At 39.2% G+C, this 18,813-nt stretch overlaps 2 protein-coding genes across 7 annotated transcripts in view; one reads left to right on the top strand and one right to left on the bottom strand.

The window, feature by feature from the left end:
• SPATA9 (spermatogenesis associated 9) overlaps positions 1-18,813 on the bottom strand; it is a gene marked incomplete at its 5' end in the record, with an annotated part of 83,749 nt that overhangs the window by 8,386 nt on the left and 56,550 nt on the right. Inside the window, one exon of one of the 2 annotated variants that reach the window (XM_082458336.1) lies at positions 10,279-10,519. In XM_082458336.1, coding sequence (XP_082314462.1) covers positions 10,279-10,519 — 241 coding nt within the window. The remainder of the gene's footprint in view (positions 1-10,278; positions 10,520-18,813) is intronic. The other variant, XM_082458335.1, reaches the window with a different exon arrangement.
• The window catches only part of RFESD (Rieske Fe-S domain containing), a 50,959-nt gene that overhangs the window by 16,581 nt on the left and 15,565 nt on the right, over positions 1-18,813 (top strand). Inside the window, exon 5 of one of the 5 annotated variants that reach the window (XR_014262468.1) lies at positions 8,466-8,758. The exons of the other annotated variants lie outside the window; for them this stretch is intronic. The gene's annotated coding sequence lies outside the window, so the exon portion shown is untranslated. Of the gene's footprint in view, positions 1-8,465; positions 8,759-18,813 lie in introns of those variants that run through there. 5 annotated transcript variants of the gene reach the window in all.

Genomic DNA, 18,813 nt, shown 5'->3' with positions numbered 1-18,813 from the left:
CATTCAGCAGTGAAGTGGCGGTTAGCCATGCTCCTCTGAAGTAAAAGCCAAGCCACTCAGAGGCTTCAGTAACTCCCAAAAGGTACAGGCTGTATCCTAAAATCATGTAAATGCACAGTAAAAATGCACACCAATTAGAAGAGTATGTATGTGTTCATTAAAAAGTTATTTATAACACTGAAAAACTGAAACAATGATAGCAGAATGGCTCAGTAAATTATGCTATATCCACCCAATTGTATATTGCAGCCTTTTAAAAGGTGCTTCTGAAGAACATGTGATAATATTTTATTGAACAGACATTTACATGGCACTGTGTACCAGGTCCTGTTCTAAGTGCTTGTTGTTGTACTATACTCAGTTTTTGCTTACTGCTGTCACTACTGATGAAGAACAAAACTGCCCATCACAATTTCCCTTCTTCTCTCAAGTGATTTATGGAATGCCAAAGCCAAGAATACTGTCTAGCCTAGTAGCTAAGAGATGGTGGGGTAAGGAGGGAGGGGGAAGGGGAGTTTCCCTTTTTATTCCCTACCTTTCAGGCCATACCAACTCCTACACATAGGCATAGGTGGGGGCAGTTTTAGCCCACTCTCTCCATAAGTCAGTCTGGAAAATTTCCCAGAGTTCCTGGCTTCTGGAAAGAGTTTCCATGAAATGAAGCAGCTGCTGCTCTTTCCCTCTTGCTGAAAGAATCAAAATGATAGCATGACATTGAATCCCACTATTGGGCTATAAGGAGACAAACATATAAGTAGGGCGCAGAGGTTAGGAAGGAAATCAGATATACTCCAACAGAATGCCTCCTAGTAGAGTAAAAGGTTCATGAGTTTGTGAATATATGAATGTTTAAGTGGAAGGTCCATAGTCAATAATTGGTAGGCCACATACAATAAAAATAAAAGTGGTGTCTGCATGCAGGGAAAATTACTCTCTGTTTCTGTTTCCCTGCATCTTTCTTTTTCAGATTTTTGTCCTTCACCTAAAAGTAATTAAAATTGATTAGTTTCAAAATAAATATGTATTTTATATATGTTATGCTTCTCAACGACGAATCTGTATATTGCCTAAGGTTCACTGTTTCACCATTTTAATGCTTTTAATAAATACTTGCTATTCCTGTAATAAATCAGGCCTGTAGAAAATACATTTCCTCCAAAATTTATGTGGCTACTGGCTAAGTAGCCATTTTTCCATTTTATGACTCACTTGCAATACATGTTTTTCATATTATAAACCACACTGTTTCATTTTGGTTTGCTATGAGCAGGAACAGTGTATGGTAAAAACTGAGATAAACAGGAGAAATTTGGAAAATGGAAGACTTTGTCTAGATTGTCTTGGCCTATTTCAAAAATTTTTATCTTAACCTCATTGTTACATGAATTTTATTTGCATTTTAAGTTAAAAGTATCTTGATATCAATACTATACCCATATATTTCTTTTTTGAATTTGGTAATATTAACATATAAGATACATGGATATTTCAATCTTTAACTAAATTTCTCCCACATTATTTCATGTTCCACTTCTCCCACATAATTCTGACTGCCTTGTCTCATAAAAAATATCTATATTCATCTTATTTTCACTAATAATGAGATAAATCACAAAAAAGCAAACTATAAGCTGTTTAGAAAATAGAGACCCACTTACAGATAACCTGCAGGTTGGAGAATTACCAGGTCCAACTTAATTTATGTTGTCGAAAACCATCTTGATGAGAGATATCAAGGGAGTTATAGGGGAAAAAACTCTTAACAGTGATTCACAAATAAGTGTTGGAAGAAGCACTGACTGCTTTTATAGGTTCAGAAAATAGTGTTTCCTATAGGTTTGGGAAAGCTACATGATCATGTCTTTGCTTAGCAACCCACAATACTTGTAAAGACAGGAAAGACTCCTAGCAGTCCACAGAAAAGAAAGCTATCTGACTTTATTTATCCCAGTATTAACATCCTGTGGAGCATTGTTCTTGAATGAGCTCTTAATCAGGTGGTCCTATAAAAGCTCAGATGTCCCAACCTCTTGGCCAACCTGCAAAAGTATGTCTTCAAGATTCCAAGACTTATACTTTCTAGAAATTGTCCTTTTTTCCCAGGTCTTGAACTATACCACCCAAGATAGCCTCATGGCAAGCCCATCAAGGAGCTACAGAAGTTCCTGATATTTGTGAGGTTTACAGTTTAAACCCCAAACTGGAGTCTACCTTGGAGGGTGGGGGTGAGGAAGAAACTTTACTTAGATAATAAGCCTCTGACCTTCATCCTGAAAAAGGCAGCACAAGTTCACTTGGATCCACTTATGGCACACGCACTTTTTTTTTTTTTTTTTTTTTTTTTTATGGCTGTGTTGGGTCTTCGTTTCTGTGCGAGGGCTCTCTCTAGCTGCGGCAAGCGGGGGCCACTCTTCATTGCGGTGCGCGGGCCTCTGACTATCGCGGCCTCTCTTGTTGCGGAGCACAGGCTCCAGACGCGCAGGCTCAGTAGTTGTGGCTCACGGGCCCAGTCGCTCCGCGGCATGTGGGATCCTCCCAGACCAGGGCTCGAACCCGTGTCCCCTGCATTGGCAGGCAGATTCTCAACCACTGCGCCACCAGGGAAGCCCGGCACACGCACTTTTGAGGCTAAGAGTTTTCTTTACTTTGCCCATTTCTTGCCTATGCCACTCCACAGAGTCTGTACAAAGTAGAAATAGACATCCCTAATGCCACTATAAGGAAGATTCTATCACAGAAAGAGCTCCTGGTCCTGTGGCCCTGCATTGGGCTGCCAAAGTCAACAACTATGTCTGGGAGCTGACGTGTCTTGGCTGAAGTCAGCATTCAAACCAATTATCTAGGTCACTGAAGCCTAAGCTGCAAGCTTCACTCAGCCAGGCAGCTTACAAGGCTAAGCAGATGCAGCATTCTGTAAGTACTGCTGCTGGGGATATTAAAAATCACCAGGAACTTCTCAGTTTTCCGTTTCTAAGGCCCCTTGTAGAAGGAGCAGGTATACCACTATAATCTCAGCCCTGCAGAATGGGGAAAGGTTTGAGGAGCAACCTGACTCAGCACCCATAGAGCCAGGTGCAAAGGAAGTCTCTTTCAACAAGATGGCCAATTGGACAGCCCTGACCCCAACTCTGTGCTCATGTCACAAGCCACTGGAATCTCTTCAGGCCACTTATATTGGCTGGGTCTTTGGGTAGTTCATATTTGGCACAATATCATTAAATATGCTAAGATACACAGTACACACTCTACAGCTGAGCATGCAACCAAAAAGCCCTGGATAGATTGTCAAGAGAGCTCCTGTGACAGTGTCTATAGTCTAATTCTCTTGACGAGACCATCACTATATGCTTCATCTCAGACCACACCAAAAAGCTGAAACACTACCTAGTTATAGGCAGTGTCCTAATGACAATGCTCCTCTATTTCGAGTTCTTGAGGGAAGTAATCTGCCTGACTGGCATTCCAAGCTACATGATAGCCAGCAGAGTTTTGGTAGAACCATTTAAGGTAGAAATGCATCTTTCCATCATTCATCATCCTCAGATCAGTGATGAGACAGAGCACATGAAGAGGATCTTTGACACTTACCTTCTGATAGGTAAACTAGGCCGCTTACCTTTCTAAAGTGATGCCCTCCATGCATCCACAAAGCATATCCCCTGGCATAGTAATTCCATATTTCACTTCTTATATTTCTACACACCATAAAGTTCCATCTTGACACAGGCAGCCTGACAATTCTTTTTTTTTTTAATTTTTAAATTTTACTTATTTATTTTAGGCTGTGCTGGGTCTTTGTTGCTGTGCGCGGGCTTTCTCTAGTTGCAGTGAGCGGGGGCTACTCTTCGTTGCGGTGCACAGGCTTCTCATCACAGTGGCTTCTCTTGTTGCAGAGCACGGACTCTAGGTGCGCAGGCTTCAGTAGTTGTGGCACGCAGGCTCAGTAGTTGTGACGCAGGGGCTTAGCTGCTCCGCGGCATGTGGGATCTTCCAGGACCAGGGAATGAACCCGTGTCCCCTGCATTGGCAGGCAGATTCTCAACCACTGCGCCACCAGGGAAGCCCCAACCTGACAATTCTTGAAGTAATTCATGCTGGAATCTACTCCAGGTAAGCTGAACTCTGTGCTATGCCACTTACCTCTCAGCACACTCTGGCACCATGGATACATTCCATTCACAGACCAATTCACTGACCTCCACCACACCTCATATATTACTCTGTTGTTCTTTTAATTCTCCAGGTCATTATCTTCACTATTCATACTTCTATTTCTTTCCTCACTGAGACTTTCACATTTGAGCTATGTTGTTTTCTTCCTTGCTACAACTTAGGTTCCGTTCAGTGGCAATCCTGAATCTCCACCCTAGCTAATACATATTACCCAAGAAAAGCTTCTTCCTCACTCCTAACGCTCAAGGACCCCAGAAGTTCTGACTTGGGACTGTTCCCACTTATCGCACTTCAGCCATATGGAACTACTTACATTTCCTACATAAGTCATGCTCTCTCTTGCCTCAGCTTCTTAATATACACTGTTCGCTTCCTTGAATGATTCTCCTACTTCTTCACTGGGCTAATTTCCCTTCCTTCAAGTCTCAGATCCAGTATTATCTTCTAGAAAGCCTACACTGATTACACTCTTAGGAATTATACGCTCCTTGTTGATGCTTCCATAGTACACTTTGCACACTTTAATCATGCACTCAGTACACTCTACTGACATTGCTGACTTGCCTATCATCCTTATAGTCCATGGGACATCTATGAATCCCTAGTACCTAAACTCTTGATTTTATATGTCAGGTTTTCAATAAAAATAATGTTTACCAAGTGAATGAAAAAGTAGAATTACACCTCATTTACTTCCAAAAAGAAATTTAACCATCTTATAACTTGTAAAAGATATTAAGAAGTAAAGCTGAAGGACATCTAGTTCCAGTAACGTGGCAGACTAGCTAGTGGGGAACCTCTCACACACAAAAATCTAGAAATTCTATATAAAATCAAACTCCAAAAATTTAATACAAGACTGAGTTTACAAAAAGTGGAAAGAAGGAAGGAAGGAAAGAAAGAAGGAAGGGAGGGAGGGGAGAGGAAGGAAGGAAGAAGTCCTCCTATGCCAGGAAAGAAAAGGGAACTAAAAGCCAAGCAGTAAGTGTGTGAGATTATGTCCCAGGAACTCTGGGGTTGCTACTGGATCCTGAAATAATGGCTGGGGGCTTGAGTTTTAATAAAGATCCTGGAGATGAGACTTGGATGCGCATGAGGTGAGGATCAGGCCTTTGCAGAGCTGCAATCTCAGTGAAAGGGGGACTAGAAAAACTGCACCCACCAGTCCAAAAAGAAGGTGAGGAAGCTGGTCTCCACCAGGGACTGATACCTCCAGAGCACAAGCAAAATCCTCTAGAAGAACAGTTCTACCACCAAGGCCAGAAGGGATTTCTTTTTTTTTTTTTTTTTTAAGCATGGGTATCACCCAGCATTTTTTAAAAATTATTTATTTACTTATTTATTTATTTATGGCTGTGTTGGGTCTTCATTTCTGTGCAAGGGCTTTCTATAGTTGCGGCAAGTGGGGGCCACTCTTCATCGCGGTGCGCGGGCCTCTCACTATCGTGGCCTCTCTTGTTGCAGAGCACAGGCTCCAGACGCGCAGGCTCAGTAATTGTGGCTCATGGGCCTAGCTGCTCCGCGGCATGTGGGATCCTCCCAGACCAGGGCTCGAACCCGTGTCTCCTGCATTGGCAGGCAGATTCTCAACCACTGCACCACCAGGGAAGCCCCTCTATTTTTTTTTTTAATCCTTATTGGAGAAAAACTTTAAATTAAAACAAAACAAAGGAATAATGAGGAGACACAATGTAGATCACAATAGTCAGAAAGATTAGCATCCCCCCAAAGTCTCAAAGAATAATATTTTAAAAGACCATAAATAAGTATTTTTAAAATAGATTTTTAAAAAGAAATAAACCTATAAAAGGACACTTTGAAAGAAGTGGAAATTTGGGGAAAAACACCAAATAGAATTTCTAGAGATAATATAATGTTTGAAATTTAAAATACATTTAATAAGTAAAAGAGCATATTAGATACAGCTGGAGAGAGCTGGTTAACTGGAAGACAGGTCAGAGGAAGTTATTCAGGATGTATCAAAAAGAGATAAAGAAAAGGAAAATATGAAGAAGGTAAGTGGACATAAAGAATAAACTGAGAAGGTCCAAAGTATGTTTAGTAGGCATTCCAGAAGATGAGATTAGATAAAATGAGAAAGAGGCAATACTTGAAGAAATAATGGCTAGGAGTTTTCCAGAATTGAAATTATCCTCAAATTCAAAAATCACAAAGGCTCCCAAGAATATGTACCCATTCTAAAAAGCATTTTGACAACAGCTAATAAAATTGAAGATGTGTATCCCTCATGACCCAGCAATCCCCCTTGTAGATATATACCTGGAGAAATGTCTCATACATACGGACGAGGAGTCATTTAAAAGAGTGTTCAGTGAAGCACTGTTTGTAATACAAAAATTTTGGAAACTAAATTGTCCATCTGTTCAGTAACAGATAAACTGTGGATTATTTTTTCTTATAATGGAATACCACAAAGAAGTTAAAGTAATAAATCATAGAACCATAGCTATATATATCAAAAATGTTGAGTGAAAAGGGAAGTTTCAGAAGGGTAAGTATAGTATCATATCATTTATATAAATTTTAAATATGCATAGGATGACAGATGCATACAAATGTAGTTAAAATATAAAATATGCATGGAAATGCTTACATCAACTTCAGGATAATGATTACCTTTGGTAGAAAAAAAAAAGGAAGGGATCGGAGCATGGTTAATTATATTTCTTTTTATAAAACAGGTATCTAAAGGCAATATGGCAAAATATTACTACCAGTTTAAATTTGGGTGGGACTTCTGATAAACTATTTTTTATATATTTTGAAATATTTTATTGATAAGAATTTTAAAAATTAAAGCTAGCTCCTAAGACAATTAGAATAAGAGCAAAGGAGAAGATATTTCATAGGTGTTGATTCTGTATTGATGTCAAAAGAGACAGTATATGGACCCTGGACAAATCACTTAGTCCCTCAACCTGGTTCCTTCATCTCATTTCCTGGAATAAGTTATCACAAATGAGCTCTAAATTCACCTGTGGAAACTCACTGTCAGTCAAGGCAAAAGACAAGCACATTGTGTTTTTTAGTTCTCATTACTGGATAGAAGGAAACAGATTCCACTGGAAAGGGAGATTATTTTCCTGCCACTGAATTGTCATGAGTATTGTGAGACAATTCGCCATAGATATCTCTCATTCCTGTACAGCAGCAGTCCCCAACCTTTTTGGCACCAGGGACTGGTTTCATGGAAGACAATTTTCCCATGGACCAGGGGTGGGGGCCGATGGTTTCGTGATGATTCAAGCACATTATATTTATTGTGCACTTTATTTCTATTATTATTACATTGTAATATATAATGAAATAATTATACAACTCACCACAATGCAGAATCAGAGGGAGCCCTGAGCTTGTCTTCACTTGCCACTCACTGATAGGGTTTTTGTTTGTTTGTTTAATTAATTTATTTTATTTTTGGCTGTGTTGGGTCTTCATTGCTGTGCTTGGGCTTTCTCTAGTTGTGGTGAGCGGGGGCTACTCTTTGTTGCAGTGTGCAGGCTTCTCATTGTGGTAGCTTCTCTTGTTGCGGAGCACAGGCTCTAGGTGCGCAGGCCTCCGTAGTTGTGGCTCGCGGGCTTAGTTGCTCCGCGGCATGTGGGATCTTCCCGGACCAGGGGTCAAACCTGTGCCCCTGCATTGGCAGGCAGATTCTTAACCACTGCGCCACCAGGGAAGCCCCACTGATAGGGTTTGATATGAGTCTACAAGCAATTGATTATGGTCTCTGCACAGTCAAACCTCTCTGCTAATGATAACCTGTTATTTGCAGCCGCTCCCCAGCGCTAGCATCACCGCCTCAGCTCCACCTCATATCATCAGGCATTAGATTCTCATAAGGAGCATGCAAGTTAAATCCCTCGCATGCGCCGTTCACAGTAGGGTTCACGCTCCTATGAGAATCTAATGCTGCCACTGATCTGACAGGAGGCAGAGCTCAGGCGGTAATGCGAGTGATGCGGAGTGGCTGCAAATACAGATGAGGCTTCGCTTGCTCACCCGCCGCTCACCTCCTGCTGTGCAGCCCAGTTCCTAACTGGGTTGGGGACCCCCAGCTGTGCAGATTGGGCCTTCTGAGCAAAGGATATGGTTGAATAGCAAACAGCTTTGTAAGCTAGAGGAAGTATATTCCTTTGGAGAGATCTAGAGATGTACTTCCCAAGATATGTCACAGGGCACTAAAGATAAAACCTTCTCCTTACCCTCCAGAAACATTTGTTTTTCTCTCTCTCTCTCTCCCCCTCTCCCTCCCCCACCCCCTTCTCTCTCAGATGCTGGGCAGACGTGCCAGGATCCCTATAAAAAGATGAGTCTCCTGATTTCAAGGTTCCTCTCCTGCAATGTAACTTACTACATGCATAGGTAACATCTGGCTGTCACCACATTGCTCTGTGGGAACTGACACAAGATACTGCTCTGGCTGCTGCTTTTGCTTGTCTCTTCTGGCAGTGTGTGTGCCTATGTATTTCTATAACTGGCAGGCTAACTTGTTAGCTCATAAATAGTGTAAAATCTCAGCTCCTTCACAGTTTTAACTTAGCAAAGAGGAGAAAAAAGAAAGACTGTAAATAACAATAATGGACAGTGTCTTTAAACATAATTTCATAATAAATACAGAAATATTCTTCAAAGGATACTTCTTATGTCAACTCTCTATAAAAACTATGGGTCTAACAATGCAAGGAAAGAAACAGCAAGGCAAAACATTAGATTCAGAAAGACATTTCATTGGGAATTTAAAATAATACAGTTCAGCTATGTTTCTTTTTGATGATCTAAAGATACAGGAATAAGCCTTATAGTGCTCAGAAATCCAATGGTTAACAAACAGAAACCATTTTTTACTTTCTCAAACATCAGGTATTATAAAGGAGCCTTTTATAAATGTTGTCTCAGGCAATTCATAATTGAAATATCTGATGATTTCTGGAAATGTCAAAATCTTTTATTAAAAAGAGATTCCTATATACTGAATATTTTGTTTATTTTAGCCACCCATCATCTATTTTCTCATCTTCTTAAAACAACACAGATTTTTGTTTGAGGATTCATCCTTTCCCCATTCTTAAGTCATGTTGTCTCGATGGGGCTCCAACCCCTACTCTAGAAATGAAGCAGGTAATCAAGTCCTAGGCCAATCAATGCACCCCCATTTCCCTGGTTAAGAGGTAAGCCATTCTCTAAGAGTGAACCTCAGGACTTGGCCAGGAATGCTGGGTCAAGGACTCATTCTTTTCTGCTGTAGTTGAACCTGGAAGGATGTAGCCTGGGAACAATTGCAAATCATCTTGTGACCACGAGGGGAAAGTCAGTCTATGAATGGAGTCAACACAGAGAAAGCAGAGCCAAGAGATCAGTAAAAGAGAGAAACAGGATCCTGAAGGTATCATTTGAGTACCTATATCCAGCTATGCCTGAAACCTTCTGAACTCTGGATTGAGTACAAGAACTAATACATCTCCTTTCTGGCTTAACTCTCCCTTCAACAAAGGGATGCTTTGAGTAATGCCCAGATTGAAAAACCCAGAGTTCTGTGCCATAAAGTTCAGAAAAAAAGAAACTGGTCCTGAAAAACTTTGACAAAATATAATAGGGCCTCAATAAAACAACATAGAACACGTATTTGAAACAGACCTGGACACTGACAGGTCTATCAAAATGAGTTTATAGCTAAATATACTCAATATGTTATGTAAAAGATTATCTCGGAAACATAACAAGGTTATGGGGAAAAGGACACAAAGCACATCATTTTTAAGGCTTGTTGTAGAATTTCTTTCAGATTTGACATAAGTGGTAATTTGCATGCTTATATTTAGGTTGAACCATTTGAAATTGATAGTTTCATTTAGTTCAAATAACAAGGGAGAAAAAAGTCTGCATTACTTCCTTTTTCACATTTATTTAAACGAGAGAATATACTATACTGAAAAAAGGCCCATCTATTTATTTCTCTTATCCAACTATTCTTGTTTCACATCTAGGACAACCAAATGTGCTACATTTTCATTTTCCAAATCTTACAATTTCAAAATACTTCCTAAAAAAAGATCCATAGCCTGTGCAAATGCAGTATTTATTTACCTGCAGGTTATATAGGGGTTGCTTTGGTGTATTAACTTCCTTGAGCAGACGATGAGATATGTCCCTTAACTCTAAAAGTCTGCAAGCAAGCTGAGGCTGCAGAAGTTTGGCAACTGATTTGGAGGATCTGGATATGCTGTTCAATCCTCGAATTAATGTTCCTCGGTTGATCTTGGCTAAAGCGACAGCCATTCTGATTTTGGATGTTTTTTGCAAGGGTTCTCTTTTCTGGAAAATAAGCCTTTGAAAAGTGACTGATGTGTGATTCTCCAGTGCAGTATTTATTTATTAAAAATTTTTTAATTTAAAATATAGTTGATGTACAATATTGTTAGTCTCAGGTATACTATATAATTTGACATTTGCAAACAGTATGAAATGAATACCACAAGTCTAGTAACCATCTGTCCCCATACAAAGTTATTACAATATTATTGATCATCTTCCTTATGCTGTATATTGTATTCCCATTACTTATTATAGAACTGGAGATTTGTACCTCTTAATCCCCTTCACCTGTTTCGCTCACACTGCTCCCTCCCTCCATCCCCCCTCACCCTACCAGCAACCACCCATTTGTTTCCAGTGCATTATTAAAATCTACTTCAGGCAGAGACAAGTACCACATAACTGTACACTGTGCCTGATACTAAGTGTCCAATAATTATCTCCCACCCTCCTTACAAGTCATTGGTCCCACCCCAGGTATTTAAATCTTTATATGAATATATGATTTTTTCCTTAGGATAAATATCCAGAATTAAGTTAGTAGCCTAAAAATATAAATTTTTCATTTTTCTCTCTGGATTTATCTGTTTTTTGCATTGATTTTTTAAAAAAGAGCTCTTTCAAAAGTAAACAATCGAAGATGATTAACCAAGATGGCGGAGTAGAAGGACGTGCTCTCACTCCCTCTTGCGAGAGCACCAGAATCAAAACTGGCTGCTGGACAATCATTGACAGGAAGAACCTGGACTTCACCAAGGAGGATACCCCACGTCCAAGGACAGAGGAGAATCCACAGTGAGACGGTAGGAGGGGCGCAATCAGAGTAAAATCAAATCCCATAACTGCTGGGTGGGTGACTCACAGACTGGCGAACACTTATACCACAGAAGTCCACCCACTGGAGTGAAGGTTCTGAGCCCCACGTCAGGCTTCCCAACCTGGGGGTCTGGCTACGGGAGAAGGAATTCCTAGAGAATCAGACTTTGAAGCCTAGCGGGAATTGATTGCAGGACTTTGACAGGACTGGGGGAAACAGAGACCCCACTCTTGGAGGGCACACACAAAGTAATGTGTGCATCGGGACCCAGGGGAAGGAGCAGTGACCCTGGGGGAGACTGAACCAGACCTACCTGCTGGTGTTGGGGGGTCTCCTGCAGAGGCGAGTGGTGGCTCTCTTTCACCGTGGGGATAAGGACACTGGCAGCTGAGGTTCTGGGAAGCTCTCCTTGCCGTGAGCCCTCCCAGAGTCTGCCATTAACCCCACCAAAGAGCACGGGTAGGCTCCAGTGTTGGGTTGCCTCAGGCAAAACAACCAACAGGGAGGGAACCCAGCCCCACCCATCAACAGTCAAGTGGATTAAGGTTTTACTGAGCTCTGACCGCCACAGCAACAGGGAGGGAACCCAGCCCCACCCATCAACAGTCAAGTGGATTAAGGTTTTACTGAGCTCAGACCGCCACAGCAACAGTCAGCTCTACCCACCACCAGAGCCCACCATCAAGCCTCTTAGATAGCCTCAACCACCAGAGGGCAGAGAGCAGAAGCAAGAAAAACTACAATCCTGCAGCCTGTGGACCAAAAACCACAGTTACAGAAAGATAGACAAGATGAAAAAGCAGAGGGCTATATACCAGATGAAGGAACAAGAAAAAACCCCAGAAAAACAACTAAATGAAGTGGAGATAGGCAACCTTCCAGAGAAAGAATTCAGAATAATGATAGTGAAGATGATCCAGGACCTCGGAATAAGAATGGAGGCAAAGATTGAGAAGATGCAAGAAATGATTAACAAAGACCTAGAAGAATTAAAGAACAAACAAACAGAGATGACCAATACAATAACTGAAATGAAAACTACACTAGAAGGAATCAATAGCAGAATAACTGAGGCAGAAGAACGGATAAGTGACCTGGAAGACAGAATGGTGGAATTCACTTCTGCGGAACAGACTAAAGAAAAAAGAATGAAAAGAAATGAAGACAGCCTAAGAGACCTCTGGGACAACATTAAACGCAACAACATTCGCATTATAGGGGTCCCAGAAGGAGAAGAGAGAGAGAAAGGACCAGAGAAAATATTTGAAGAGATTATAGTCGAAAACTTCCCTAACATGGGAAAGGAGATAGCCACCCAAGTCCAGGAAGCGCAGAGAGTCCCATACAGAATAAACCCAAGGAGAAACACGCCGAGACACATAGTAATCAAAGTGGCAAAAATTAAAGACAAAGAAAAATTATTGAAAGCAGCAAGGGAAAAACGACAAATAACATACAAGGGGACTCCCATAAGGTTAACAGCTGATTTCTCAGCAGAAACTCTGCAAGCCAGAAGGGAGTGGCATGATATACTTAAAGTGATGAAAGGGAAGAACCTACAACCAAGATTACTCTACCCGGCAAGGATCTCATTTAGATTTGATGGAGAAATCAAAAGCTTTACAGACAAGCAAAAGCTAAGAGAATTCAGCACCACCAAACCAGCTCTACAACAAATGCTAAAGGAACTTCTCTAAGTGGGAAACACAAGAGAAGAAAAGGACCTACAAAAACAAACCCAAAACAATTAAGAAAATGGTCATAGGAACATACATATCGATAATTACCTTAAACGTGAATGGATTAAACGCCCCAACCAAAAGACATAGACTGGCTGAATGGATACAAAAACAGGACCCATATATATGCTGTCTACAAGAGACCCACTTTAGACCTAGGGACACATACAGACTGAAAGTTAGGGGATGGAAAAAGATATTCCATGCAAATGGAAATCAAAAGAAAGCTGGAGTAGCTATACTCATATCAGATAAAATAGACTTTAAAATAAAGAATGTTACAAGAGACAAGGAAGGACACTACATAATGATCCAGGGATCAATCCACGAAGAAGATATAAAATATATATGCACCCAACATAGGAGCACCTCAATACATAAGGCAACTGCTAACAGCTATAAAAGAGGAAATCGACAGTAACACAATAATAGTGGGGGACTTTAACACTTCACTTACACCAATGGACAGATCATCCAAAATGAAAATAAATAAGGAAACAGAAGCATTAAATGACACAATAGACCAGATAGATTTAATTGATATATATAGGACATTCCATCCAAAAACAGCAGATTACACGTTCTTCTCAAGTGCGCACGGAACATTCTCCAGGATAGATCACATCTTGGGTCACAAATCAAGCCTCAGTAAATTTAAGAAAATTGAAAGCATACCAAGCATCTTTTCTGACCACAACGCTATGAGATTAGAAATGAATTACAGGGAAAAAAACGTAAAAAAGACAAACACATGGAGGCTAAACAATACATTACTAAATAACCAAAAGATCACTGAAGAAATCAAAGAGGAAATAAAAAAATACCTAGAGACAAATGACAATGAAAACACGACGACCCAAAACCTATGGGATGCAGCAAAAGCGGTTCTAAGAGGGAAGTTTATAGCTATACAAGCCTACCTAAAGAAACAAGAAAAATCTCAAGTAAACAATCTAACCTTACACCTAAAGAAACTAGAGAAAGAAGAACAAACAAAACCCAAAGTTAGCAGAAGGAAAGAAATCATAAAGATCAGAGCAGAAATAAATGAGATAGAAACAAAGAAAACAATAGCAAAGATCAATAAAACTAAAAGTTGGTTCTTTGAGAAGATAAACAAAATTGATAAGCCATTAGCCAGACTCATCAAGAAAAAGAGGGAGAGGACTCAAATCAATAAAATCAGAAATGAAAAAGGAGAAGTTACAACAGACACTGCAGAAATACAAAACATCCTAAGAGACTACTATAAGCAACTTTATGCCAATAAAATGGACAACCTGGAAGAAATGGACAAATTCTTAGAAAGGTATAACCTTCCAAGACTGAATCAGGAAGAAACAGAAAATATGAACAGACCAATCACAAGTAATGAAATTGAAACTGTGATTAAAAATCTTCCAACAAAGAAAAGTCCAGGACCAGATGGCTTCACAGGTGAATTCTATCAAACATTTAGAGAAGAGCTAACACCCATCCTTCTCAAACTATTTCAAAAAATTGCAGAGGAAGGAACACTCCCAAACTCATTCTATGAGGCCACCATCACCCTGATACCAAAACCAGACAAAGACACTACAAAAAAAGAAAATTACAGACCAATATCACTGATGAATATAGATGCAAAAATCCTCAACAAAATACTAGCAAACAGAATCCAACAACACATTAAAAGGATCATACACCACGATCAAGTGGGATTTATCCCAGGGATGCAAGGATTCTTCAATATACGCAAATCAATCAATGTGATACACCATATTAACAAACTGAAGAATAAAAACCATATGATCATCTCAATAGATGCAGAAAAAGCTTTTGACAAAATTCAACACCCATTTATGATAAAAACTCTCCAGAAAGTGGGCATAGAGGGAACCTACCTCAACATAATAAAGGCCATATATGACAAACCCACAGCAAACATCATTCTCAATGGTGAAAAACTGAAAGCATTTCCTCTAAGATCAGGAACGAGACAAGGTTGCCCACTCTCACCACTATTATTCAACATAGTTCTGGAAGTCCTAGCCACGGCAATCAGAGAAGAAAAAGAAATAAAAGGAATACAAATTGGAAAAGAGGAAGTAAAACTGTCACTGTTTGCGGATGACATGATACTATACATAGAGAATCCTAAAACTGCCACCAGAAAACTGCTAGAGCTAATTAATGAATATGGTAAAGTTGCAGGATACAAAATTAATGCACAGAAATCTCTTGCATTCCTATACACTAATGATGAAAAATCTGAAAGAGAAATGAAGGAAACACTCCCATTTACCATTGCAACAAAAAGAATAAAATACCTAGGAATAAACCTACCTAGGGAGACAAAAGACCTGTATGCAGAAAACTATAAGACACTGATGAAAGAAATTAAAGATGATACCAACAGATGGAGAGATATACCATGTTCTTGGATTGGAAGAATCAACATTGTGAAAATGAGTATACTACCCAAAGCAATCTACAGATTCAATGCAATCCCTATCAAATTACCAATGGCATTTTTTACAGAGCTAGAACAAATCATCTTAAAATTTGTATGGAGACACAAAAGACCCCGAATAGCCAAAGCAGTCTTGAGGCAAAAAAATGGAGCTGGAGGAATCAGACTCCCTGACTTCAGACTATACTACAAAGCTACAGTAATCAAGACAGTATGGTACTGGCACAAAAACAGAAACATAGATCAATGGAACAAGATAGAAAGCCCAGAGATTAACCCACGCACCTATGGTCAACTAATCTATGACAAAGGAGGCAAAGATATACAATGGAGAAAAGACAGTCTCTTCAATAAGTGGTGCTGGGAAAACTGGACAGCTACATGTAAAAGAATGAAATTAGAATACTCCTTAACACCATACACAAAAATAAACTCAAAATGGATTAGAGACCTAAATATAAGACTGGACACTATAAAACTCTTAGAGGAAAACATAGGAAGAACACTCTTTGACATAAATCACAGCAAGATCTTTTTTGATCCACCTCCTAGAGTAATGGAAATAAAAACAAAAATAAACAAGTGGGACCTAATGAAACTTCAAAGCTTTTGCACAGCAAAGGGAACCATAAACAAGACGAAAAGACAACCCTCAGAATGGGAGAAAATATTTGCAAATGAATCAACGGACAAAGGATTAATCTCCAAAATATATAAACAGCTCATTCAGCTCAATATCAAAGAAACAAACACCGCAATCCAAAAATGGGCAGAAGACCTAAATAGACATTTCTCCAAAGAAGACATACAGACGGCCACGAAGCACATGAAAAGCTGCTCAACATCACTAATTATTAGAGAAATGCAAATCAAAACTACAATGAGGTATCACCTCACTCCTGTTAGAATGGGCATCATCAGAAAATCTACAAACAACAAATGCTGGAGAGGGTGTGGAGAAAAGGGAACCCTCTTGCACTGTTGGTGGGAATGTAAATTGATACAGCCACTATGGAGAACAATATGGAGGTTCCTTAAAAAACTAAAAATAGAATTACCATATGACCCAGCAATCCCACTACTGGGCATATACCCAGAGAAAACCGTAATTCAAAAAGACACATGCACCCGAATGTTCATTGCAGCACTATTTACAATAGGCAGGTCATGGAAGCAACCTAAATGCCCATCAACGGACGAATGGATAAAGAAGTTGTGGTACATATATACAATGGAATATTACTCAGCCATAAAAAGGAACGAAATTGAGTCATTTGTTGAGACGTGGATGGATCTAGAGACTGTCATACAGAGTGAAGTAAGTCAGAAAGAGAAAAACAAATATCATATATTAATGCATGTATGTGGAACCTAGAAAAATGGTACAGATGAGCCAGTTTGCAGGGCAGAAGTTGAGACACAGATGTAGAGAATGGACATATTGACACAAAGGGGGGAAAACTGCGGTGAGGTGGGGATGGTGGTGTGCTGAATTGGGCGATTGGGATTGACATGTATACACTGATATGTATAAAATTGATGCCTAATAAGAACCTGCAGTATAAAAAAACAAACAACTAATACTAAAAAAAAAAAAAAAAAAAAAAAAAAAAAAGTAAACAATCTTGGGAACATATGTATATGTATAACTGATTCACTTTGTTATAAAGCAGAAACTAACACACCATTGTAAAGCAATTATACTCCAATAAAGATGTTTAAAAAAAAAAAGTAAACAATCTTTTTTTTTAATATGTATTTATTTATTTGGTTGCACTGGATCTTAGTTGTGCAGGCAGGCTCCTTAGTTGTGGCTCACAGGCTCCTTAGTTGCAGCTCTCCAGCTCCTTAGTTGCGGCACATGGGCTCCTTAGTTGTGGCATGTGAACTCTTAGTTGCAGCATGAATGTGGGATCTAGTTCCCTGACCAGGGATCAAACCCCGGGCCCCTGCATTGGGAGCGCAGAGTCTTAACCACTGCACCACCAGGGAAGTCCCAAAAGTAAACAATTTGTATTCAAATATCATTCAGTGTTTGAATTGTTCAAATAATAATTCTTATTCAAAACTGTTACAACTATTTTCCCAGCTTACTTTAAAATTTTTAAATGATAAAATATAGCATATATATAATACATAATGTACAATTTACTTTAAAATTTTTTTATTAGTTAAGGTGCATATCAAAGGAATGATTTTAATGATCCCAGACTTTTGCATCTTTCCATATACAGAAAAGTGCTAAATTCGTCAACTTGAGATATCTGGGTTTTTTTAATTGAATGAAAAGTTCTTTAAATTCTACAGTGCTTTACAATTTTCAAAAGTTTAACATACATGATTTCATATAATCCCATAATAACCCCTTTTTTCCAATCCCCTAACCTTATGTTGTTCCCCCCCTTCCCTCTCCCCACTGGTAACCACTAGTTCGTTCTCTATATCTGTGAGTCTGCTTCTTTTTTGTTTTATTCACTAGTTTGTTGTATTTTTTAGATTCCACATATAAGTGATAACATACAGTATTTGTCTTTCTCTGTCTGACGTATTTCACTTTAATGCCCTCCAAGTCCATCCATTTTGCTGCAAACTGCAAAATTTCATTCTTTTTTATGGCTAATATTCCATTGTATATATACACCACATCTTCTTTATCCATTCATCTGTTGATGGACACTTAGGTTGCTTCCATACCTTGGCAATTGTAAATAATGTTGCTATAAACATTGGGGTGCATGTATCTTTTCGAATTAGTGTTTTTGATTTTTTGGATATATACCCAGTAGTCTAATTGCTGGGTCATATGACAGTTCTATTTTTAGTTTTTTGAGAAATCTCCATACTGTTTTCCATAGTGGCTACACCAATTTACATTCCCAGCAACAGTGTAGGAGGGTTCCTTTTTCTCCACATCCTCACCAACATTTATTTGTGTTCTTTTTGATGACAGCCATTCTGACAGGTGTGAGGAGATATCTCATTGTGGTTTTGATTTGCATTTCCCTGATGATTAGCAACGTTGAGCATCTTTTCACGTGCCTGTTGGCAATCTGCATTTCCTCTTTAGAAAAATGTCTTTTCAGTTCTTCTGCCAATTTTTTAATCAGGTTGTTAGATTTTTAAATGTTGAGTTGTATGAGCTGTTTATATATGTTGGACATTACCCCTTACCAGTCATATCATTTGCAAATATCTTCTCCCATTCAGTAGGTTGTCTTTTTGTTTAGTCAATGGTTTCCTTTGCTGTGCAAAAGATTTTAAGTTTAATTAGGTCCCATTTGTTTATTTTTGCTTTTGTT

Source organism: Balaenoptera physalus (assembly GCF_965194825.1).
Source record: "Balaenoptera physalus genome assembly, chromosome: 3".
Classification (NCBI taxonomy): Eukaryota; Metazoa; Chordata; class Mammalia; order Artiodactyla; family Balaenopteridae; genus Balaenoptera; species Balaenoptera physalus.
This window is presented reverse-complemented; position numbering and strand designations above follow the sequence as displayed.